The sequence below is a fragment of the Eleutherodactylus coqui genome, chromosome 6 (genome assembly GCF_035609145.1).
Source record: "Eleutherodactylus coqui strain aEleCoq1 chromosome 6, aEleCoq1.hap1, whole genome shotgun sequence".
Taxonomy (NCBI): Eukaryota; Metazoa; Chordata; class Amphibia; order Anura; family Eleutherodactylidae; genus Eleutherodactylus; species Eleutherodactylus coqui.
This window is the reverse complement of record NC_089842.1, coordinates 241,551,433-241,577,284: the sequence shown is the minus strand read 5'-3', so window position 1 is coordinate 241,577,284 and position 25,852 is coordinate 241,551,433. Positions and strand designations below refer to the sequence as shown.

Here is a 25,852-nt window from a genome sequence, read left to right as displayed (position 1 = left end):
TTAATAACTGATACTGTATTTAATAATTAGCCAGATCAACCAGCAAAATAAACAAGATTTTGCGGCCAGGTTAACAAAAAAAAATATATACCACAATTCACACACCAAAAATATCTTACAAACATACTCATATAAGGAAAAAGCAAAGGGAAAAGGGATGATAAGGGAAATATATACATAGACTCGTCGAAAAAAAGCAGGCAGTCCCCATCTTTCATTTTATAGTCTCTTGTTAAACACCCCTATAGGGGATGGAGTGGGCAAGGCTTCTTCAGTGCTTTATGTTGTGGGTTGCAGTGCTAGCCAGTCTGTGACAACACATAGCCATCTTACAAGTGTCAATTCATTATAGTCTTTTTAAAACCACTTCAATAAAGACTATACACGGATTAGTTTTCACCTTGTCGGACGTTGAATGTTTTTGAAAAATTCTGCAAACTCCTGTAAAAAAGTGCCACAACCGCTTGGCCGAAGCCTTGGTAGACCAGGCTGAGGAATGGATGCAAATAATTACCACGGCTAACATGGTCTGTTTCGAAGAAGTCTCAAGGACTGACACTTTGATCATATTAACGAACATGACTCATTTCTAGGTTTTTGTTGATATGAGTGAAACCCAACAACTGGGCTTTTCAATCTTGACAGTAAGTACAAAATTAAGATTTGTTACAAAAGCTACAATCCTTCAGGAATAGCAGTGTCTGTCTTACTGTCCTACCAGTTTTGTTGACCCAACACATTTTTTGGCTTTAAGGTCTTCTGGAATTCTTGGCCAAGGTGGATGATGGAAAGCAAACTGGTTCATCGGACATTAGAAGTTTGGGATTTTCGGAAGAACCTTTTTACTGCATAGGCATGTAAGGCCAATTGAAGCTGGACCCAGACAAGAGCATGTCTCGGATTAAAGTCTCAATGGGTGTCTTTCCAACTAGACGTACAAAGAAAAGTTGTTCTATAACTGGTGCTGAGACAATGCGCAACGATGGCAGGCGGAGTAGAAGACGACCAAACCGGGTTGGTTGGGTAGGGTACTGATTTCGGACATACTCTTCAAGGGCACATTGAGATTTCTCCTGAATGCTTTCCACGTGACCAATATCGGACAGTCCCACCGCATCTACGAAATAATAGGACATGAGTTAAATATCATTAGGTTTACTAAATGTGAAATGACACAATAGTCTATCAACATAAATAAAGCACATGTAAAACCCAATAATTATTCTACCACTGTCCCAGTCAGTATGGCCACTGGGGGCACTATTTAGAGTGCTTAAGAATACATGTTGTCTTATATTTTTACTTAAATAAACATGCAATGAACAATCATTAGTCTAGGACAAAGAACAATGGCTTAAGTAATTAGCGTGTAGTCTGAACCCGTGACAAGTAGCGTACCAACATTACAGCAACCTTGTATGGTACTACAGGTGTAAGGCTATGGAAGAGCAAAACTGCCCCTCCACCACCCCAGTTGCAACAGCCTCTCAGACCACGGCATTAAGTCTTGCCATGTTCTGGCTTGGGATTCTTCCATGAGAGAGATGGGTAGCGCCTCCTTGCAGCGCCAGGTGTATCAGCAGTGTAGCGCTGTGCTGGAAGGCCCCTCCACCGGCCAGTGCCATGGCCAGGGAGGAGAAAGGACAGAGAGATGCAGTGAAGCACCAGTAGTGTAAGTGCTTAGCAGCACAGACTACAAAAGCACTGAGGAGCGCTGTTAGGAGAAGCTTCTGCTTCCTGTTGAGGTCAGCAGTGATGCAACTAGCGAGTTACAGCTGGGAAGATCCCAAGGTAAAGAAAGAGTAATGGGACTAGGCCCCGCCCCTTGCCCCAAATATTGGGTAATATTAAAGTGACAGAGGCTGCTTTTCTAGATATGCAGTGCTGTCCCCATGCTGAGGAGCAGCACCAGAGAGACCACCAATATGGCCCTGAGGACCTTGGGGCCAAAGGACAGCTGCATGAGGGAGCAGCCAGGCTATTGAGGCGAAGGGCCCTCCAGCACATGGGAGGAGTGAGAGACTCCCCCTCCACAGTGGCTGAGATCATAGTGAAGGTGCCGGACATATGCCATGGACACTTTGAGAGGTCTGCAAAATAGACAGTACAGATAATAAAAGAAGCAGAAACAAATGGTTAAAGAGGTTTAGAGAAAGCCTCAGTGCACTATATTCCCTGGGACTACGAGATGTGAAATTCCTGGCCAGGACGGGGAATGAGGATCCACGGTGACTGTGATCATGGCGCCAAAGTTTAGGTTATAATGCAAGGCCTAGCTGAGTAATACGGTTACAATGTTATGTATATGATGTCATGGCAATGGTTCATTGAGAAGGATGTAATGACACAGTAAGGGACATGGAGAGGAGCAGTTGTACAGGTTTGAGTGTTGTGTGATGACCTCTGTAGAAATTACGTGTTTGCGTTCTGTGTAAAAGGACGCTACTCCTATGAAGTGTTACAGGTCAAGTCCTACGGCTAAGGGCGATGCATGTAACGGTTATTCCGGATAATCATCAGAAAAGTCTGGTGCCTTGTTGCTGCCAAGGAGAACTGGAATCAACGTATATGATGGTGAGGGGAGCAGTTTGACAAAAAAGTAAATTTTGAGTCAAAATCGATATTTAGAGTACTGTCGAGTTTACCGAGTTATTATGTAATGTTCAAGTACAAGATCCATCCTTTGAAGTGAAATGCTGTTTATGCTGTTATTGTTCAGTAAAGCTATTTTGCAAAGATATATGTTGCCTCCGCCTGCTTCTGTCATTGCCACCCCATCCCGTGGGCTGTCACTGGGCATGTACCACCCCCCCCCCCCCACAAGCACAGGGCATGTACCACCACCCCCCCCCCCACAGGCACAGCACCCACTGATATCAATCAATCAGTGGATTGGCAGGGATCAGGATCCACCGATGAAGTATTATTGACCTATCCTAAGGATGGCTCATCAATAGTAAAAGTCATAGAGACGTTTAAGTTTCCCTGCAGTATCTCCATATAGGACAATTAAGCATTACACAGTGCTTATTCAAATGCACAGACTGCTTGTATAAGGTAGGACAAGATAGCGTCTCCAGAGCATATGCAGGACAGGACAAGTCCTCCAGAGAAAGACACCCTCTTTGTAACCACTCTTCACCCTGGGAAAGAAATGAGGATCCGGAACATCGGAAACCGACCCCCCGAAAACTCAGAATTCCATGATATATGACAATGGGTTTTCTAAAACCCTTTCGTAGGCTTTTAAAGCCGAGTGGGTAACACATTACAGCTATATATCAAGGCACAATTACTATAGACAATATTTAATAATTACAGTATATCTATGATTGGGCGTACATTGAGGTCAGATCGGGACCATATATACAGATGGGAAGTCTTCCTGCACATGGCTGCCTTATACTACAGGCCCTACCCACTTCATGTAAGCTAGAAAACAATGGAAAATGTCAGCAACAATTAATCAAGAGATCTTGGTAAATATACTCATTGTTGGATGGTATGTAACGGCCTCTGTGTGATTATAACATTGATAGAAGTAAGTGAGTACAATATCAGAGCAAAAGGATCATTTATTGTGGAAAACTGAACCCTTGTAGGGAGGCTCTACTATTCTGTTGTACCGCCTCTAGCTTGGATACAAGATGTGATATGGGTGGGCATGGAGTCTCTAGTACCCTGTTGTACTACCTCTAGCTTGGATACAAGATGTGATACAGGCAGGCATGGAGGCTCTAGTACCCTGTTGTACCGCCTCTAGCTTGTATACAAGATGTGATACGGGCGGGCATGGAGGCTCTAGGACCCTGTTGTACCACCTCTAGCTTGGATGCAAGATGTGATACGGGGGGCATGGAGGCTCTAGTACCCTGTTGTACCACCTCTAGCTTGGATACAAGATGTGATACAGGCAGGCATGGAGGCTCTAGTACCCTGTTGTACCGCCTCTAGCTTGTATACAAGATGTGATACGGGCGGGCATGGAGGCTCTAGTACCCTGTTGTACAGCCTCTAGCTTGTATACAAGATGTGATACGGGCGGGCATGGAGGCTCTAGTACCCTGTTGTACCGCCTCTAGCTTGGATATAAGATGTGATACAGGGGGCATGGGGGCTCTAGTACCCTGTTGTAACGCCTCTAGCTTGGATACAAGATGTAATATGGGCAGCTTGAAGGCTGTAGTACCCTGTTGTACCACCTCTAGCTTGGATACAAGATGTAATACAGGTGGGCATGGAGGCTCTAGTACCCTATTGTACCGCCTCTAGCTTGGATACAAGATGTGATACAGGGGGCATGGAGGCTCTGGTACCCTGTTGTACCTCCTCTAGCTTGGATACAAGATGTGATACAGGCAGGCATGGAGGCTCTAGTACCCTGTTGTACCGCCTCTAGCTTGGATACAAGATGTGATACCAATGAGCATGGAAGTTCTAGTACCCTGGCGTGCCGCCTCTAGCTTGGATACAAAATTGATACGGGGGACATGGAGGCTCTAGTATCCAGTTGTACTGTCTCTAGCTTGGATACAAGATGTCATACAGCTGGCCATGGAGGCTCTAGTGCCCTGTTGTACCACCTCTAGCTTGGATACAAAATTGATATGGGGGCATGGAGGCTCTAGTATCCAGTTGTACTGCGTCTAGCTTGGATACAAGATGTGATACAAGTAGGCATGGAGGCTCTAGTATACTGTTGTACTGTCTCTGGTTTGGATACAAAATGTGATACAGGTGGCCATGGAGGCTCTAGTACCCTGTTGTACTGGCTCTAGCTTGGATACAAGATGTGATACGGGGGGCATGGAAGCTCTAGTATCCTGTTGTACTGCCTCTAGCTTAGATACAAGGTGTGATACAGGCAGGCCTGGAGGCTCTAGTACGCTTTTGTACAGCTTCTAGCTTGGATGCAAAATGTGATACGGGGTGCCTTAGAGGCTCTATAACCCTGTTGTACCACCTCTAGGTTGGATACAAGATGTGATACAGGCAGCATGGAGGCTCTAGTACCATCTTGAGCCACCTCTAGCTTGGATGTACTATGTGATACGGTTGGGCATTGAGGCCCCAGAACTTTGTTGAGTCGCCTCTAGCTTGGATGTAAGATGTGATACGGGCAGGCATAGAAGCATACAGGTTTCATATAGTATCCTGTGGCATATCACTCAACATTCGCTGGAAGTGAGCCTCTAGATCATGCAAACTTGGATGTTGAAGTTAGTGTCCCATATGGTCCCATACATGTACTATTAGTAATAAATCTGGTGACGAGGCAGCAACGGAAGTGTGACAATTTTTGGGGGGCTTCCTGTGACCCCCATGTGTGTGCAACCGAGCATTATCCTGCTGGAGGCCACCATGAGAGGAACACTTGTGGCTGCAGGATGTCCTGAACGTATCGCTTAGCTATCTTTGTCTCTTGTATCACTACTAGGGGGGACCGACTGTCATATGCGATGACCCCCCAGGCCATCACACCAGCAGGGGGTGGTGTGCTGCTCCACAACAAAGGCAGGATTGAGGTGTTCACTCATAGGTCTCCAGACACGAACACGGCCATCATCCGCGCCCAAACTAACTCTGGATTCATCGCTGAAGACCATCTGTTCCTCCGTAACATCCAGTTTCATAGTTCGCGACATCACTGCAAATGGAGGCGACAGTGGGTGTCAAAGGCAGTACATGTAATGGGTGCGAGGAGACCAAATGTCCTTCAGCCAAGTGCCTGGAAATGTATCTGAGAGGGGGCCTGTAACGATGGTGCCACATGTCTCTGGATGGCGGACAACTAAACAGTTGGAGCTGCTTGTGCTTGTCAGACAATCAGACGATCCTCTCTACTTTTGTTCTGTTGAGGGCGTCCTGAGCCCGGCCGCCTTCTGGGCCCTCATCCACTGGCCCCAACACCTCCTAACAGTCTGGTCAGATGCTCCTCTCTACCGGTGGTCTGTAGGGGGCGTCCTGAGCCCGGCCGCCTTCTGGGCCCTCATCCACTGGTCCCAACACCTCCTAACAGTCTGGTCAGATGCTCCTCTCTACTGGTGGTCTGTAGGGGGCGTCCTGAGCCCGGTCACCTTGTGTACCCCCATCCACTGGTCCCAACACCTCCTAACAGTCTGGTCAGAACGGCCGGTGGGGGACAATTCATCGATACGACCATCCAACCTCTCACATCTCAATAATGCGTCCCTCTCAGACTCTGGTAAAGGGGTGAAATCTCTTCTCTGTGTCGTAGAGGCGTCTAGTGGTCAACAAGCTCTACAAGCGGAAGAAGAGGTCACTGCACACAAGGAGCCTCCGAGAGCCTCTTATAGGCCAAGGGGGGAACCACTTTTAGGGCCTCAGGTGACAAGACCGTCCATCTAATCACCACAACTCTCATCATTTACAGATCTGGCTGAGATGGAACTGCAGGACGAGGTCTGCAGCAAAACAACAACTTCTCCTAGGGGCGGGATTGTCTTTACAAAGAGAGTATTTGTGTCCGAGCTTTGCTTTTGGTGAGCAGCATGCGTCCTGGTTAATGATTTGCTTGTGGTGGAGTCACAGACTAATCTACAGGCCTCATTTCCATCTAAGTGAAACGTTACAAAACAGCGACACTCTAAAGTCAATGTCCTACGTGTTATTTTACAGCTCGGCCCCGCTCGGTTCAGATACTCTGCATGGAGTGAAACAAAGCTTCGTCCTTGGGATAAAGACTACAATGTTAGCTAGTTTTTGTGGAAGGGAATTCATTACACCCTTGTACGTGTTGCATAGGGCGTATAGTATTGTAGCATAATATTAACTCAAGCAAGGGAATAACGCGTCACATATGTTTATTAATTGACTGTTCACCCTATTAATGTCTTGAGAAACCACACGTGAAATTGGCAGTGTTGACAGACGTCGAGGCTGTAGACAGCAGATCACAGTTTCCATTGTACGGGTGTTGATTGAGGGATAACACTTACAAGGAGTGCAACCATTGATTTCATCATCACCCTTTGCCGCCTATAAGCGGACGGGGTCGTTTATATGTTGCTAATGTCTGATTATTAGCAGGGATGGAGTGCGACCAATAGCTAAAATAGGAGAAGAGCTATTGGCTTCTTAGTTGGATGTGGATGATGGACCGAAGGCACTTTTTACACGTCCCAATTATTGGGCATGAATCTTGCTCGATTGTCGGTCCATACAAAATAAAAAACAATCAGTCGACGAATTAGCAAATATTCGTTTATTGGCCGATCATTGAATTTCTCCATGCATAAAAAAGCTTGTTAATTGGTTGTACATCTCGCCATGTGAATGAGGAAATTTACAGCCGAGCCTATAGGGACAAATGACTGTCGATATGATTGTTTGTTCCACTATGCGATTCTTGCATCATGTAATTGAAAAGTAAACAAGCACCAATTGACATGTTTGTCCTCTGGTGCTCATTACATATCTTGGGCTGAGAATTCAGGATGTGTAAACTGACCCAGCCATTTGTTGCCAACCAAAGAGAATAAATCCAGAAGCCCCCCCCCCCCCCTTCTCCATTTTATGCCTATGGCCAGGTCTACTAGCCTCCACATTTTGACGACTCCATGCAATACAAGGGCCATTAAAGCATTAATATTTGCAAAATAACTCGTTATTTAGCTCTTTACTCAAGTAGAGGGAAAAGTTCTTATTCCCCCATAGACTACTGGTGCAATCTGAAGATCTACTGGCTGACCATTGTTAACTGCCTACAGCAAGTCCACTTTACAAAAAGTTGTATAAGTAGAGCGTAAAAGGGTATTTCAAGAGTAGCGATTTGAAATAGGTGGACCCTTTTTTCACTGTTGACTTGTATTAGAGTCATAGAGTTTGTATACTGGTGGAGTCCAAAGAATTGTGACCTCTAGCCCCGAGACTTAGGGTGGAGGAAGGCTGGAAAGCTCTCCACCCTACATGTTCTTCATGAATTAGGAAGTCAAATATGAAGGGCCATTTCTCATTTTTTAGTTCTAGGTCATGAGATAAATTTTCTGGAATTTATCTAGTAGTCAAAAGCATTTTTAAAGCCACAATAATCTCAGCAATGTTGTATGTGGTTTCTGAAGGGACAAACACCCCCATGTTTTTGGAAACCAAGTATGCAAAATCATAGCTGAGGTCCAATTGAGAAGTTCAACCTGATTCATCCATGGGTGTAACTACGGGGTAAGATTTCCTGTAAAATAAAATATTAATTCCTGCAAAGAATGTGATTTGTCCGGGATTATGGGCTCAAAAAATACTAATATGTGTGTTCATACAAATATAATGTTCCTCAAACGGTGATCAGATGAAAACAGGATGTAAAAAAAAAATGGGTGTGACCCGGTTAAGAAAGCGTTAACAAAAATGGTGGAAGACTGAGCTACCATATGCCTGCCAATGCCAGTATTCAGCTCAGTCTTTAACAGTTGTGCCAGGGTAGCAGGTGGGCAAAGCTGATTTAGCAGGGACACCCATGAAGACTGAATGTTTCAGCTATGATTATTTGGAGCTTTGGAGGTCAACTAGAAATGTCACTAAAGTGTCTCTGTCTGACATTATACATCTGACCTCTCGGGCATCCCTCTCTCTGCTGGCAGCCTCCTGCATACAATAAATCATCTGCACTGATTGTTACCCCTGCGGGTCCGGCATCAGTTTCTAGCATCAGTGTCTTCAGCATGCCATCGGAGTCATGCATGGACACTGACACCCTTCATAACATACAACAATGGACATTCCCGAAGTTCAGGCTCCACATTGTGTATAGCTACACATAGACAAAGCCTTTTTATATGGTGCCGGGCAGTTTATTGCCGCCAATAAATATGGAGCACAATATTTGCACTAAGTTTGAAACATCTTACATGCTCACTTTGGAGCCTCATAGACATATTGTGGTTGGTTAAGTTTCAAGAACCTCATATAGTATGAAAGTTACATATATGGTTAAATGTCAAACAACCAAACACCGGCATTGTTAAAGGGCAAACAACCTGCTACCGGCAACTAAATATGTTGAGTTAGTCTGATGAAAGTCGACAGCTGGTTGGCTAAGATTTGTGCTGACTTTTCTTAAGAGGGTTGACCCACCACCAACATTTACCTATCCACTGGGGGTCCAACTATTGGGATTCACTGTCTATGGCAATGATGAAGATAGCGTAGTGCCTTACTTGGCCGTCTCCATCAACCCCATGGACAGTGAATGAAGTGGTAGTCTGCATGCGTGATCACTGCTCCATTTTAACAGGGGACTCGGGAGAGACCTTCGGTCTTTTGATCAGTGGAGGTCATAACGCAGCAATTATATACTTCTCAACTATCCTGTGGAAAGGTGATCACAGGCAAGCCCCTTTAACTTGTATTTGTCTTTGACCAAGCAGTTGAGATTGACAACCCAATAGGGTCCAAATCGTGGCACCGATGATGGGTGTACATATAAAAAGCAAAAATTTCCAAAAAATCTAGCGGTTTTGGAGGAACGTATCTCATCGATTTGGTGATCTATATGTAACAACTATCATTAAAGAGAGGATAATTGGTTCTTTCATGTAGTAAGTGAAATCGTTAATTGAATTTGTGCGTATTTTTACTGATATATTGTGTTACATAACGAGATAGCGATATAGGACAGCAATGATCTATGGGGAATATACAGGACTGTGGGTAAATAAAAGGGTAAATTACGTTAAAGTGATTCTGTAGCCTGTACCAGTATGTATGATGCAAAATAATTGTTTAGTTCTCCCTTAGGTCGTATATACACGGACAATAGCGAGTCGAGCCTGAGATTGTCGGGCGGGACTTGCTTCACACAGGACATGGACACTGTGTCACACAAAACTCACACCAGAATATCGGTCGCATAAATATGGCCTCAAAGGGATATTCCGGTGACATTGACTAGCTGACCGGTAGGGGTACGATTGCTGGGATTTTCAACGATCGCCAGAATGGGGTCCCATGTCCCGTTAGAGATTGGCATAATGGATTTCAATCGGAGCACCGAAAATAGCCAGGTTCAAGAACTCCGCCATCCCTGGCGCACTCATTGAAATGAAGGTAGTGGTGGCCGAGCATGTGCGCTGCCCTTCCATTCATTTTGCCAGGCTCTTGGAAGACACAGGACTCCATTCTGCCGATCAGTGGTCTGACCTCACCGATCAACTAGTTATCCCTTATGTCACTGGAATATTTCTTTAAAGGATTTTTGGGGTGAAAAACATTTCTTTGGCATACTGATTTGGTGTGGTGATCAATGTACCTTGGACCCCCACTAACCCCTAAAAATATCCCCCACTGCTTAATCAATCAATACATTTGTCAAATTAACATACTATTAATTATTGTCATGGGGTAAGCCCACAGTTGTCCTGCATGGTTAGCTCTCTGAATAGATCTGCTCAGTAAATAATTGTATTTCCAATCAAATAACGATTCTAGAGCATCATTGCTTAGAACTCTGCGTTGCGCCATGCCTCCATTATTCTTCCTGAAAACGATGAATAAATTGACAACTGGATGTTACTAGTCGGGGGAATGTCCCAGCAAGGTCTGACACTGTCCAATCAGTGCGGACAATATCATACTGTGTAAGGTCACACCTTTTTGACAAGGGGAATTGTAACAGCCAATTATCAGTTCATTTATACATTTTCAGGAGGAATAACAGGGGAATGGCCCAATATAGTTGAGCCCTCTCTCTCTCCTTCTCCCCCCCCCCCCACTCCCTGCTGCAACCCCCCACTCACCCACGGCGCCCCCCGAATCTTTTCACCCGAGTACACAAGTACTCGAAAATCGCGGTACTCGGGTGAAAAAGGGGCGTGGCCGAGTACGCTCGCTCATCTCTACCAGCCACCCCATACACATCTAGATTTGGGCGAATGTTTATGTGTTTATAGATGTAACCTGCAGCCAGACGGTTCTGATGGTGGCCTATCTCCTGGGGAGCAAATGATCAGGCATTGAAATTCAACATCCCCAATTCTTTATTCTATTGGAATCATCTGTTAGGGAAAAATTGAGCCACCCCATATACATCAGAGAGTTGTACAACATCCCTACCGTCATCAGCACTAAAGTGAGGATCTGGTGACTCAGAGAATAGACAGATATTTCCAATAAATATTACTCACCAGGTGTAAACAATGCAATAGCCTTCAGGCAGGAATACTCAGCAGAGTCAACATGAAGTGCCTTCAACTTTTCCACCTGTTCCTGAAAGACCCGGATATGGTCCATGAAAGCCACAACCCGGTCAGCAGACATGGGAGAGGCGTGGAGGCCAGCTGCCGCTAGCAATGGTGCCACATGGAGGGGCATGGAACACTGAGCAGCATTGAGGACAAAAAGCTCACTCCATGTCATGCGAAGGAGTGACACTTGGTCTGAGAGCTGGAAGTCAGGGAAGAAGGGAATGTTCTTAGCCCACTCAATGGCACTGAAAAGCAAACGGGCAGCCAATTCACATATGTTCTCGATTCCCATGATATTGTTGGGCTGTAGGCACTGGGCACCATATCGAGAAGTTGGGTATGGTTCTGCTCGGAGAAGCAAGGAGATGAATCCCGTTAAGTAAGAGTGACCGTTGTAAGGATCAACGTTGTTCAGCGCATACTGGCCAGGGCTGGTCTGGGGGTGCGACATTCGTCCACGCTGGACTGCTACAAAGAAAAAACAAGTTGTGCATCACTATTCAAGTTCTGCGAAACAGATCAATAAGTTTAGGACGCTTTCAAAATTATGGAAGGACGAAACAAAAAGTTACACATTCTATGATTCTGACCTCAATCCATATCTTTTGGTGGCTTTGAATTTAATTCACATTTAAATTCGCACAAGCCAAATCCCACTGGGGTACAGAAAAGACACCTTTCATAACCAGCCTATAAACCCTCAAGTTTCAAGTAAGTTCCTTGCTATAGGCTTGAAATACCAGCTGAAAAACAATCACATGACCTACAAAAGCTGTAAAATCCTATGACGGGAAACAATATCCGCTTTCCCCAAAGAGATAAAAATAAGAGAGATTGAAATAACGGTGTAATGGCCATTAGACTGAATACAGGACATTGCCCTCAAAAATAGTAACTAATTTTTTTAGAATTATATGCAGCCAAATCTTAGTTGGGTGACAGTTGGTGACCATCATAAATATTACAGGGATCGACCCCCAAAAATGGGTGAATTGAGCTTGAAAAAAAAAATGCCTCAAGAATGGTTAATATTTTTTTTTAATTTTTTTATTTTGTAGGGGGACTGCATTTTCAAACCACTAGGGGGAGTCCCATCATTTGCAAAACATTTCATAATATACTAATAATAACACTAGTAATAATTATAACATCCTACAATGAAATACATAAACTAAACCGTTATGCATGGATTACATTTCCCACAATGCCCAAAAACTGAAAAATAAAAAATAACATAATGCAAAAAGTTAATTGTAACCCTTACGTAAATAAAAAAAATAGCTAAAAATAAAAAAAACATATGATCATAATACTCCAAGATATTCCACAGATCGTTACAATTATATCTATTTTAGAAATCTCTTTTTTGACTATTTAACAATTTTTTTTAATTCCTTTTGGTTTTTTTTTTGTATGTTTGCGCCACAAATAATAATAAAAACACTTTCCAGAATGGACTCTTGTTGTGATCTTCTATTTATCTGCTGTTTTTATACACTATAGACCATAAGATAAGATAACCCGTGATAATGCCGACATAACTCTACTCCTTGAAAATAGAATGTCTAAATATGAGGTTCACAAAAAGTTAAGAGGTGTTGGGATGTGCAGATTTCCATCTTGAGATATACATCATTTTGAGGTTACGGTGATAGAAAAGGGATATATTTGCCTTTTTGCTTCAATAGCCGTGGCTCATTTTTTAGTACGGTTGCCCTGAAACACTGGGGTCCTGGATTCAGATCTGACCAATGGTAACATCAGCATGGAGTTTGAAGGTTCTCCCCATGTTTGCATGCACCCCAGGTTCCTCCTCCATTCCAAAAATATACTAATAGTTGAATTCAGATTGTGAGCCCCCACGGGGACAGGGCCAAAGTTGTGTACGGCGATGTGGGTTATATATGTACTATGTCAATGAGTAAAATAAATATAGACCAAAATCCCACGAGGAGATCGTTCTGTTCTTTTGCCGTTGTGATTTTTGCTTTACATACAGAATGGAAAAAAACAATAGAAATACAAAAATGTAAATGGAAAAGTGCCAACTGCCAGATGTTATAATGCAAAAAAGAAGATGTGGAAGAGGTGACAAACAAAAAAAAGCAAAACCAACCCAAAGTAAAAAGACATAACCACATGTGGTACGGCAATATGTTCTCCATAGGAAACCATAATAAAAAAATTCCCTTTTAATGAGGTTATTGTTTTAGAAAAATGTGGTTAATTAGACAGCGAGACACATAAGAGTTTGATGTAAGCACTGCTAAGCAGCCTTGCCACTTTTTGCCTTAGCTCCGTGTCAATGGGCGCAGTAATATATGTTGGTTGTATTACCGTCTTGGTCTACAAGGGGTAACTGATAGGCTTCGACCACATAGACCATCACCAGATAGTCCTGTCTCTGGTCTAGTGCCTATTAGTGGAGTGCGAGACGCTCTCCGTCAGGAGAGACCAACATGCTCAGAACATTACCGATCTCTCTTGGGAGAATGGGATCCTGTTTTTGCTTTGTATGCACACACACAAAAAAAATGTTGCGCCATTTATAGTGCTGGGTTAAAACCATTACAATAATGGCCACTTGATTTTAAGTGCAGTAGCCACATCTGCTCGACCATTTAATTACAGAGGAGGATTGATCATAATTCTACAACATGTCATAACAGGAGAGCGGACTCGGAAAAAAAAAACACCCAGGCCACCGTAAAATTAATGATAATTAACCCATTCCGTTTACAGCTCGCTGTTCAATTGAAAGGCAAGGCACGTTTTTGGTTGGTCTTTCTTGTCTTAATGTTTTACGATCCCCTTTTCTCGAGTTCTGACGCCTCCAGCACAGCCTGTCTATTGCCTTTTTGTAAAAATTGTATTGTGTGTGGAACATCGGTGGAGTCAGACATGTTTTCTACCCATGGGGTAAGCAACCTAGCAAAATGTTCCACCACGGTTCAATTAAAATTGGGTCTAACAGTAATTTTCTTACATTGCCTGGATATGTTGCTTAGCTATGGCTCGATTATTGCAGGGCAGATGTACTTTACGTAATCGATAGTAGTTTTTGAGGTTGACAAAACTTGCGTAAAGGGTAAAGAAAATAGTAACTCACTAGTGGAGAGGTGCAACAAACAGAGTATTCAAGAGGTTGTATGAGAGCAAGATGCAGGGGACTATTTTCCCAAACACAGCTCCCCTCCTGATTATGGACTATGACTAGTATTGCAGTTCACTTGAATGGGGCTGACTAGCAATACCAATCTTAGCCCGTAGACAAGAATGTCATTAATGCGTCTGGAAATATTGGCCTTTACCTTTGTTTTCCAGTTACATCCATATATATCTTGACAAGATCTGAAGGAACGTCAAAGGAAACCTTTCCATTCTGGAAGCTATTTTCATTTAGGACTATATGGTCTAGGGTTGTAACTAGGGGCAGCCTACCAGGTCATGTGTCCAAAGTGCTGGGTGCCAGGAGGTCGCCAATCAGTCACTTTGCCTTGACCTGAATATTTAGATATAAGGCTAGGGCACCAAACTGAACCTCTACTCCAGGTACAAAAATGCTGGCATAGTCATCCAACAATCCAGAATTTGATCCTCCACACTGGTTATGGGAGCTTTGCTTTAGTATTGCCTTTAAAATCTGTAGATGCTTGTTTCCATGACAGGACAATTAGATTGTAAGTTCCTATGTGACAGGAATAAGTGAATCATCTGTATAGCGCAGCATAATATGTCAGTATTATATAGATAATGGCAGTGATAATCACTTGTGTCACTCTCGGTATTTAACAGCCAGGTTGTACCTCTCTGGAAGCTTATTTTGAGTGCAAATTAGGCCCTTCCTCTGATATAAAATGGTAATTTTCTGCAAAGGGCAGGTGACCTGAATATATTGGAGACTCACTGAGCTGATGAGATGTTGGCAAATGGTTTAATGGTTTAACCTATTATCTGCTACGCTTTGGAGTGAGGGAATTAACTGCTGACAGGAACATTAGTAGAAGATGATTGAATCTTCAATCTTTATGATTCTCTTTAAACAGAAGTATCAGGAAAAACCAAATTAACGCGGGATGGAACTTTTTTCCCGTCAAACCGTTACATGTAAGACTATTCTTATGAATACATTGTTCCCTTGGCTGTATTAGTTTCCCATGGGATAGACCCACCACACCCAGAAGAAGTCTGCCTAGCATAGAACTAGCCTATAAGAGTTCTATTTTTGCAGCGTAAAACAAGAACTGATATGGGAAACTTGCATTCTCATGAGATTAGAATCGTTTTAAGGAGGTAAGGTCGTATTAAGTCCTACCTCCTCTGAACTCTTCATCAGCTGTAAGACCTAAAGGTCCTCGCTATGTCAACATGGCCTTCAAGCAAAGCCACAGGGTCAGTAGTCAACTTCTCTGGTTCCCTGTGAATTACCAGCATCTGATCAAAATCAGTTCCCACATGACGGGTGTACAAAGAGTGCACCTTAGAAGTCCCACTAATCATGATGTAATAGCAGAAAAGTCTCAGAAGGAACTTATAATGCTACAAAGAACGACAGTCCAACCACAATTTGTGGTCCTTTCCAATTAGTTTGACTGCTTCTATGGTGTTTGGTGTTCAACTACCTAGCGGAAATGTTTAAAAACTATCTGTAAATTGACATAGCTATAGGGGTTGAAAAGCTAATAGTCGCACCCAGGTCCTGGTGGCATAGAGGCTCCTATTCCACATAATAACACACAAGTATTATAAATGGCTCTTGGTAGGTAAGGGCCCTGTTATAGACCTTAAATTGGGATCGAAAAGCTTCACGTTGTGCCTTTGCCACCATAATTCTGGAAGGCACACTGTCCACTAGGAGCATGTGATGGTATCAATAAACCAGATAGGCAGGATTAATATATTTGTCAAATATATTATAATTGTATATATAATTTTTTTAATGTCTTTGGTATTTTTCATTTTTGTCTTAGAATTGGTGACACAAGGACATAAGAAGGAAATCTGGACTGAACTATATCCAAATATAACAAATATAATACTGAGAGTAGATGGAATCGTCAACTTTTGGTGGCCACCAAGTCATGGCCTTACTGAGCAGCCACGACTTGGTAACCAATGAGCAACAATGTAAATTGCCGAGAAACATTATGGGGCTGTAGTTGGTGTCTATTCCCTAACCTGAGTGTTTGAAGTTAAGGAAAGCAAGGTAGCTAACTCCTTTGGTTACGAGTCATAAATGTGTCTGCAAATGTTAAGCGCACAAACTAATAAGTACTTTTTATTGATTTGACACAAAGTCCCCCTGATTTTCCAGTCTCGGGGCTTTCTCACTGTAGAAACTGTACATTTTTTCATAAAATTAGAAAAGGGTTTAAGAATTGTAAAGAATAATAATAATGGTGCAAGAGTGAAAACAGGCATTTATGACAGATGAAATTAGCAGATGTCTCTGGGTAAGCCTTTCCAACATATTGCAAAATTATTTTGACAGATGGTCATTTGAAACAAGTGTTATCAGAGCAATCAGCCCCAAATCTCGAACTGGCCATAAACCTAGAGGTCTTCTCCGAATCCGATGTGTGCTCTGATATAATTGGCTATTGGGATACTCATCGGAAGAGGACCATAAAAAGAATTTCGAAAAGCTATCACTAATCTTTACATCTATGACCACCTTTCATGATATCTACTGCTGTTCAAAATTAAATCTCGTCTAGCTTGAGTTTCTCTTGTCATTCCGACAATGGTAGTAGTTGTGGGGATGGAGGAGTCATAGAGCGTTTTTATCCATCAGAAGAACTTAAAATCACACAATCGGAATTACCAACATTATGAATTTGGTTCCGAAAAGCATGGAGATGAAGACATCTCGACATGGATGGTCAGCTTCATATGTTAGTTCCGTTGACTGAAGTCATAGGTTCGACTCAAACTGAACCAGCATAGTCATGGACTTCATATGTTCAGTTAGAATATTCTTCCCAACTGGGCACACTCAAATTGACTGACGCCCACATGCATATTATGATAAGAGAAAATGGAGGATTATTCTCGATGTACTGACCACCTCCTAGATATGTTGATATTTTTGAGCACTGAGCCGCCTTGGCCAAATTTCTTTGTTAGTTTGTATAAAATTAAAAAATGTTTTTTTGGACTGAAAATAGAGACTGGTTATGATATTAAAATTGTGTTAAGCTGTCAGAGTCGTGTCTAAATTTAGTCCCTTTCTAACTAATAATGACATTATAATCAGCACTATTAAAAGCCTTTATCTCCTAAATTGAGACATCATCTTCAAAGATGCATTAGGAAAAAAAAACTCATCTCCTAGTGGTTGTTTTTATACTAGAGCAATTTCCTCATCTCTGGCTGCTCAGGAATTTTGATACGTACTGTAGTTTCTATTGTGCCATTTTGACAAGCTCTTTAGAAAGCAGCCGAGCTAAGCTTGGTACAATTGTTGGATTCTACACGGAAAATCTACTGCTACATTCTTCTGTTGACATATTCCTACAGCTTCTTCCTATAATGGGTGGGTGGGCTGGAGAGGACTTTCAATGAGATATGTAAGTCTAAATCTAGGTTCACTTATATTAGTTCTCTTCTATAATTAATTTTAGTAGTTTTATGTGACTTTTTATGACTACCAGTTGTAGTGTTATCTAGGGATTTATAGTCTGGCAAAGATATGTCCATTACATTGGCCCCTGCACCAGTTGTGCTAACAATCTAATACATGCACTAAGACTGGTTTCACACATTTTAAAAACGCAACTGCAGTGATTGATATTGTTTTTGAGCCCAAACCAAAAGTGGATCCCAGAGGAAGAAGACATATAAGTCCTTTTTTTACATGACCTATTCCTTTTGAACCCACTTCTGGCTTCCTCTAAAAAAAAACTGCATGATAAACTACTATAGAAATTGCATTTTTCCCCAAAAAGCTGCGTAAGGAACCACCCAAAAAGTTATTTCAACTCCTGGTAACTTTTTGGAAAATGTCATCATAAATTATCCATGTAGACACATTAAAAACAAAAAGACTCAAGCCAAGGAGAATTCAGGGACCTAGGGGATCCCTTGTAGAAATTCAAATACTAGTTAATTATTATTATTATTACTAAATCATATAACGTAACATATGGTAATATTATTATATATATATATATATATATATATATATATATATATATATATATGTGTGTGAGTGTGTAGGTATATATATATATTATTTACTGAAACCCTCTTTTACCTTTTTAATCTCACATTTTATTTTTAATTAGTATCCAATTTGTAGGTCCTTTTTTTTACTACATAATAAAAAGAACAGAGAGACATTAAAAACTGAATGGTAGAAAATTTTCAAAAATTTTCAAAAATTTCAAAATATAGTAGTATATTTGTACCTCGTTAGAAATGTTCTATACGTTGTATTTAAACAAATTGTGCTGAAATCAAGACCTCTAGACTATATATATATATTTGTAAGATCACTTGACAAGATGAGTTCCCTGACAGCTCTTGTCCAGTCATTTATATCTGTCATTTAAAAAATATTCACCTTGACTGATCTCCCACCGTTCAATCATTTGCCTTTATTTCAAAATTAAACATTGCTCCTCCCCAGAAAATCAAGACTTTTAGCTAACAAGCCTTTACCACCTCTGGTAGCGCCGCTATTTTAATTGGAAGATGAAACAGAATGGTAAACAGGCTTTCAGGACTGACGAATACGTAAGAGAGAAGTTACAAAAACGGTCTAAAAAAATATACCTGTTGTTTTTGTTTTAGGAATGTCAATCAACATACTTTGTTAACATGCCAGTGTCCTGTGAAGAGCTGACCTTTCTAATATTGTGCAAGGTGTTTGGAGTAAGGATCGGATGACAAGGCTCATTAACCCTTCGTGGATTGGAAGAGTTTGAAGTGAGGATCAGATAAGAGGAATCCTTAACCTTCCTAAAACATGTTTTAAGTGAAAGCTTACAAAAATCTTAAAACAATTTATTAAATAAAATTGCGAAAACTTTTTTAGATTAAAAGTGTTTGTTTTTTTTTACATTTTTAACTCCAAAGAAAATCTTTTCGACACATTTATTTTTGGTCATTTTAATTATACAGTAACCCAGTAAAAAAAAAATTGAATTAAAAAAATGCAAAAAATTGAATTTTCCGTTATTTATTTTTACATTATTTATGTTTTTTAATATTTTTAATTTAGAACTTCTTACCAAACAGCTCGTGCGATACGACTTCCATCAATGACTGGAAATGTTAGTAGATGTTTGTAAATGACACCAGATGCTTAATCTCAATTTGGTAAACACATCATCAATATGTTGTGTTGGACCACAAGAAAGAGTTCTCGGTAGTAACCGACTCCCACTTTTGTCTTTGCATTCCAATGGCTGTTATTCTGAACAGATTTTAAGCTACTGTCTTGGCAGCAGCAATGGGAGCTCTTTCAAAAAGCCAAATTTCCCAGGGATTTTTTTTTACTTTAGTCAACAACTTCTATAATAGGTAATAATGTGTAGGTGGTCATGTTAGCAACAGCTTATATCGATATAGTTTGCTTCTAATTAAGAACAGCCATGGATATAAACAGACGGACTATGTACTAGTTTGTATCCTTTTTTTTGGAGGGGGGGGGTGTTTTGCTAACATTGTAAGTTAAAAGTGTAGGGATCTAAAATTAAAGCTATAGTCCTGAAATATCCACAGACTAAAACATATTTATTGATTTGCCCTATTGCAAAAAATATCAGTTTCGTGTAAAAGACTCTCGGAAATTACTTTTTTTTGTGTTTTTTTTTTTTTGTAACTTTTGTTTTTTAATCCACAATTAGAGAATAAATGCAACTTCTTTAAATTCTGTAGGACAACGTATAAGATAGTAAAACGAAATCCCATTACATGTGACGCAATGAATTAAGCAAGTATAAAAATAACATAAAACTGCCTTATATTAGTTAAAAATGTGTTATTAAAGTTTAAAGACTAACAGAAAAACTTTACTAAAAATTTTTACTTGACATTCTTTTATTTTTAAAAATAATTACGTCAAAAGGAGATAGCCACGGCCTAAAGTACATTTTTAAAAAAGGTTGCGGATACAACCTTGGCGAAAACAAAAAACTATAATAAAAAGCAAAAATAAAATTCCTAAAGAAATAACTAAAAGGACAATGTTTCCGGAAAAAAAAAATATCAATGGGAAAACGAACGGTTAATCCTAAGAAGATTTTGGTGTAGTTATTAGTATACATTATTATATTATTATTCTGAGAATTTCAGAATTTATCTAAAAAAACAAAATATTTCCAAATATATTTTTTTTTAAAAATACTTTAAAATGGCGCGCAGACGTCCGACGTCCTTTTATTTCCTTTGTCCTAATTTATATAAACAATATATAGATTTTTTGTTGTTGTTATTAATATGTACCAGGATGTATATAGTGTATACCATACAGGACAAGGATGGTATCTGGACAGGTTGTGTTATAGAATTAATGCGATAACTTATTAATGCAGACATTATTTTATGCTACATTTCATCTGCTGGGATATAGGCGGATCTTCTAGGATCCAATAAGGACCTGAGCAGAGAGATTTCTAAATGAGATATGTGCAAACAATGATCAGGCTTCTCATGTAGAATCACATGGGACACATGTTACATTAGATGCCTACATGACTTATTCATAAGTTCCAGCACCTCCTTAAGCACAATCTTGGTTTACCCAATGTTGATGGAAATTCAGTAGCAGCAACAGCTGTCAGTCTGAACACAGATACATAGACTTTGAGCTATTTGTAGAACAAGCGTGGGTATATTAGCTGGGAAGACGCTTTAGTTGCATAAAGATGCTCTACTAATGATATCCACTGTAACTTTCCATCTATTTGGAGATAGATAGATAGATAGATAGATGACAGATAGATAGATAGATAGATAGATAGATAGATAGGAGATAGATAGATAGATAGATAGATAGATAGATAGGTAGATAGATAAATATAAGATAGATAGATAGATAGATAGATAGATAGATAGATAGATAGGAGATAGGTAGATAGATACATCTAAGATAGATAGATATGAGATAGATAGATAGATATGAGATAGATAGATAGATATGAGATAGATAGATAGATAGATATGAGATAGCTAGATGGATAGATATGAGATAGATAGATAGATAGATAGATAGATAGATAGATAGATAGATAGGAGATAGATAGATAGATAGATATGAGATAGATAGATATTAGATAGATAGATAGATAGATAGATATGAGATAGATAGATAGATAGATAGATAGATAGATAGATATGAGATAGATAGATATGAGAGATAGATAGATATGAGATAGATAGATATGAGATAGATAGATAGATATAAGATAGATAGATAAATGGATAGATATGAGATAGATAGATGGATAGATAGATAAATAGATAGATAGATAGATAGATAGATAGGTAGAAGATAGATTGATAGATAGATAGCACTAGTAAAGCATATTTGTTCTACATAGATAGATATAAGAGGGACAGGTAGATAGATATGAAGTATCTAAGTGTGAAGTAGAGGAGACAGTGAGGTAGAGATGATATGATGGATATTTTCATTGAATATTTGGATAGATAAATAATAGATAGATAAATATGAGATGGATAGATAGATAGATAGATAGATAGGAGATAGATAGATATGTAGCTAGATGATAGATAGATAGATAGATAGATGTGAGATAGATAGATAGATAGATAGATAGATAGATAGATAGATAGATAGATAGGAGATAGATAGATAGATATGAGATAGATAGATAGATATGAGATAGATAGATAGGAGATAGATAGATAGATATGAGATAGATAGATAGATAGATAGATAGATAGATAGATATGAGATAGATAGATAGGAGATAAATAGATAGGAGATAGATAGATAGATATGAGATAGACAGAAAGATACATACAGAATAGATAGATAGATAGATAGATAGATAGATAGATAGATAGAAAAATATATATGAGATAGAGAGGAATAGATAGAGAATAGATAGATACATACGGAATAGATAGAGAGATAGATATAGATATGAGATAGATAAATAGATAAATATGACATAGAGAGATAAGATAGACACATGATAATTAGTATAGATTAGGATTAGCTAGATCTCAAATATTTATAACATGTCATAATATGTCATAACAAGGTGTCTGTGTATCTATCTATCTAATATCTATCTACTCTATTTATCTATTTAATATGTATCTATCTATGTCATATCTATCTATCTATCTAGCTCATATCTATCTATCTATTATCTATCTACCGCATATCTATCTATCTATCTATCTATCTCATATCTATCTTTCTATCTATCTCATATCTATCTATCTATCTCATATCTATCTATCTCCTATCTATCTCATATCTATATATCTATCTATCTCCTATCTATCTATCTATCTATCTATCTATCTATCTATCTATCTATCTATCTATCTCCTATCTATCTATCTATCTCATATCTATCTATCTCCTATCTATCTATCTATCTCATATCTATCTATCTATCTATCTATCTATCTATCTATCTATCTCCTATCTATCTATCTATCTATCTATCTATCTATCTATCTATCTCATATCTATCTATCTCACATATCAACCTAACTCCTATTTATATTTGATTTAACAATATATCTATCTTTTATCTATATAGCTCATATTTACGTATTTGATGTCTATTTATGTGTCCTACTTTATCTGTACTTTCTTACTAGCCGAAACAACCACAGTGACAAAACACAACACACTTTCTTCCTATGATGACATTTACTTAGGAACCATTGTACGATAGATATTTCTGTTGAGAAATAATGAGGGGAAATACATGGGGAGGGGTAGTTGTGATTACCCTTGGGTCAGATACACGCTTTCCATGACATAACATTCACAATTCGTTTCTTCTGGTTATGGTCAAATTTATAGATGACACTAAAAACATGAAGGTATGCTAATGAGGCTCCGCTGTATAGTGTGTGTGTGCTTATCTCTGTGTACATGTATCACTGATAAGCTACATAGGAATGCTGCTAGACCTGGTTGCTCCTCTTATGGCATTTTTTGTAAACTTCCCCTTTTAAATCCTGACAGTCCCCATTTATAACAGAGCAGGTCTCCTTTGGGCCCACAGCCCATGACTTAACTCTACTTTTTATTTAAATTCGATTTTTTTGAGGAGTGTTTTGTAATTTTTTGTGTGCCCAGTACTCACTCATTTGCTGTCCACCAATAATTAATACAACACTATCATCTAAATGTCTCTGTTGATACTCTCAATCCATGTAATCAAACAACTACGAATCCCCCCCGAACTTCCTTGGGCTGTTATGGGGAAAACACAAAAACATTTTACCTATTTTTTTTAAACAGGACACGGTCATTCAAAAAAACAAAAACATCAATCCCACTAAAGGCCCCAAAATACTTTATATACAGAATTATTATTTTTTCTTATTATAGCATTGTATTTCTATTATTTCCAAATTGTCAACCCCTCACAGTATGTATGTAAGCCCCACATACAATATCAATATGCAATTTCTGCAAATTCTTTAAATCTGTGGTTCTTAAATTGATACTTCCTAGTATCTGCTCTTTTCCTGCCCATTGATATTAACCGACTTCATGACTCTATGATGTTAACTATTAAATGTTATGTTTTTTGGGCCCGTGATAGTCTCCCGTATTAACGTAATTAACTAATCAATACAGTAGGTTTAGTGAAAGTGTTGCATTTTTTATGTCTGCTTAAAAGGGGTGGATAATGAAATACGTGCATAAATTTTTGTAATTTTTTTTATATTTCTACCATATTTTTTTGGGGAATTTGTATCTCATTTTGGCTTTTGATTTTCTATTGAGTTGACTAGAACCGTTGTAATAACAAGACTCAACTCTACTAAAAACTCAAAGACAATATCAATTTTCCAAAAACATTTAAGGCAGCAAATGATTGCATCAATAAGACAATGTCTAGAGATGAAAAAAAAACTAAACCCACCACCAGATTCTCTAGAACATGAATAGGTAGGTTCCCCAGACCAGTAAAGCCCCACCCAGCCAGGACTCACCTTCTCTCCTCATGCCAACTTTAAGGCACTTCTTTAAGCGACAGTATTGACACTGGTTCCTATGATGCTGGTCTATAGGACAGTCTCTATTGCCCCTACAAGTGTACGTGAGGCTCCTTCTCACTGATCTCTTAAAGAAGCTCTTGCACCCTTCACAGGTGAACTGACCATAGTGTTTGCCACTCGATTTGTCCCCACACACCATACAGTCCACGTTAGGAACTCCTTTGTCCCCTGAATGAACAGGGTCTTGACCTGGAACAACTCCTTTAGGCGTGCTTGGTGTTTGAGGTGTACCCCCAGGGTCTTGATTGCACAGCCCAGGTGGATTGCTCACCTGAGAGGCAGCCACCCCTGGGATGTCTTCCTGCCAAGGATTAACCACCATGGCCATAATACTGTATCAAAAGCTAAAATCCACAGCTTCACAATCAGCAGCACCAACGTAGACTGGAAAGGTGAACGTGAAAGTCTGTAAACTTTACCCAGTCCGACTGTAAATGAAAGAAAAAAGGGTGCGGAGAGGCTGCCGTGTTGCTTTAGGAAGATATATATATATATATATATCTATCACCTCTGATCCCAATACAGGCTGCCCCACACAGTGTCCAGAGTCCAGATATCCCTCCAAGAAAACAGGAAGACGGAGTGTGCTTTCAGATCCTCCTTCCAGGGAGGGAGAGATTAGTCATGCACTCACAGCAGTAATGTCCATGTGTGTCTACAGCAATCTGTGCATGGGACTGACGGCAACAAAAAATTGGCTTCTTACGACCTACAACAGAGAGAGAAGCAATAAAATTACAAAACAATCCCCAGCGAATACAAAAACTCTACAAAAAGTGCAATGCGCAACGTTTTTGCTAAAATGTTTTACAAAATTAGGATTCGCTTTCGTAATAATAATAATACCTACAATAGCCTTTCTAGTAATATAGCACCAAAGCCGGGATGCACTGGTAGAGGACACATTTTTGAAAATTTTTGGAAAACGAAAAATGTTTGCCAAAAAGTTTCCTTTTTTTCTAGATAATGATGCACAGGGAAGGAAGGTGACTACTTACGTGTAATCTGCTTCCTTCTGAGTGTACAGATAGATCAGCCCTAGTCACTTATATAGAATTGCTGACGGTCCCCCATAGAAGACAATGCTGCTGCAGCTTGCACACCAGGCTAATGAATAGCTTGAAAGAAGTTTGAAAAGTGACACAGATTTTTGCCTCTTGGTAAGACCCAACCCCTTCCCTCCTCCAGTGAGTGTGGATGCCCCTCTGCGGCAGTGAACTCTGACAGTAAGTCCCATTTACACTGTGTCCATGGAGATCTCCTAATCAGGGCAGACATGGGGCTGTGCTATGACTTCACAGGGAGCTGGGATGAGCTTGATCCTGGTACAGTTATTGGCTCGCGGAGAGAGGGGGCTGGAAGGTAATGGGGGGGCTTGGCTACTGACAGAGGCTGTGTCATGCTGCCTTGTTTCCTCCACTCAC

At 40.0% G+C, this 25,852-nt stretch overlaps 1 protein-coding gene across 2 annotated transcripts; it reads right to left on the bottom strand.

The window, feature by feature from the left end:
- On the bottom strand, positions 1-25,639 carry LOC136633443 (nuclear receptor subfamily 2 group F member 5-like). 2 transcript variants are annotated; one of them, XM_066609183.1, is made up of 4 exons: positions 25,427-25,639; positions 24,363-25,137; positions 11,139-11,663; positions 1-1,117 (listed from the first exon to the last, which is right to left on the bottom strand). In XM_066609183.1, the coding sequence occupies exons 2-4, from the start codon at positions 24,754-24,756 to the stop codon at positions 843-845; spliced, it is 1,194 nt and encodes a 397-aa protein (XP_066465280.1). In that variant the 5' UTR covers positions 24,757-25,137; positions 25,427-25,639; the 3' UTR covers positions 1-842. The 2 variants fall into 2 exon arrangements, with proteins under 2 accessions (XP_066465280.1, XP_066465279.1); XM_066609182.1 differs by having other exon boundaries at positions 11,139-11,666; positions 25,427-25,637.
- Between the last annotated feature and the right edge of the window lie 213 nt (positions 25,640-25,852).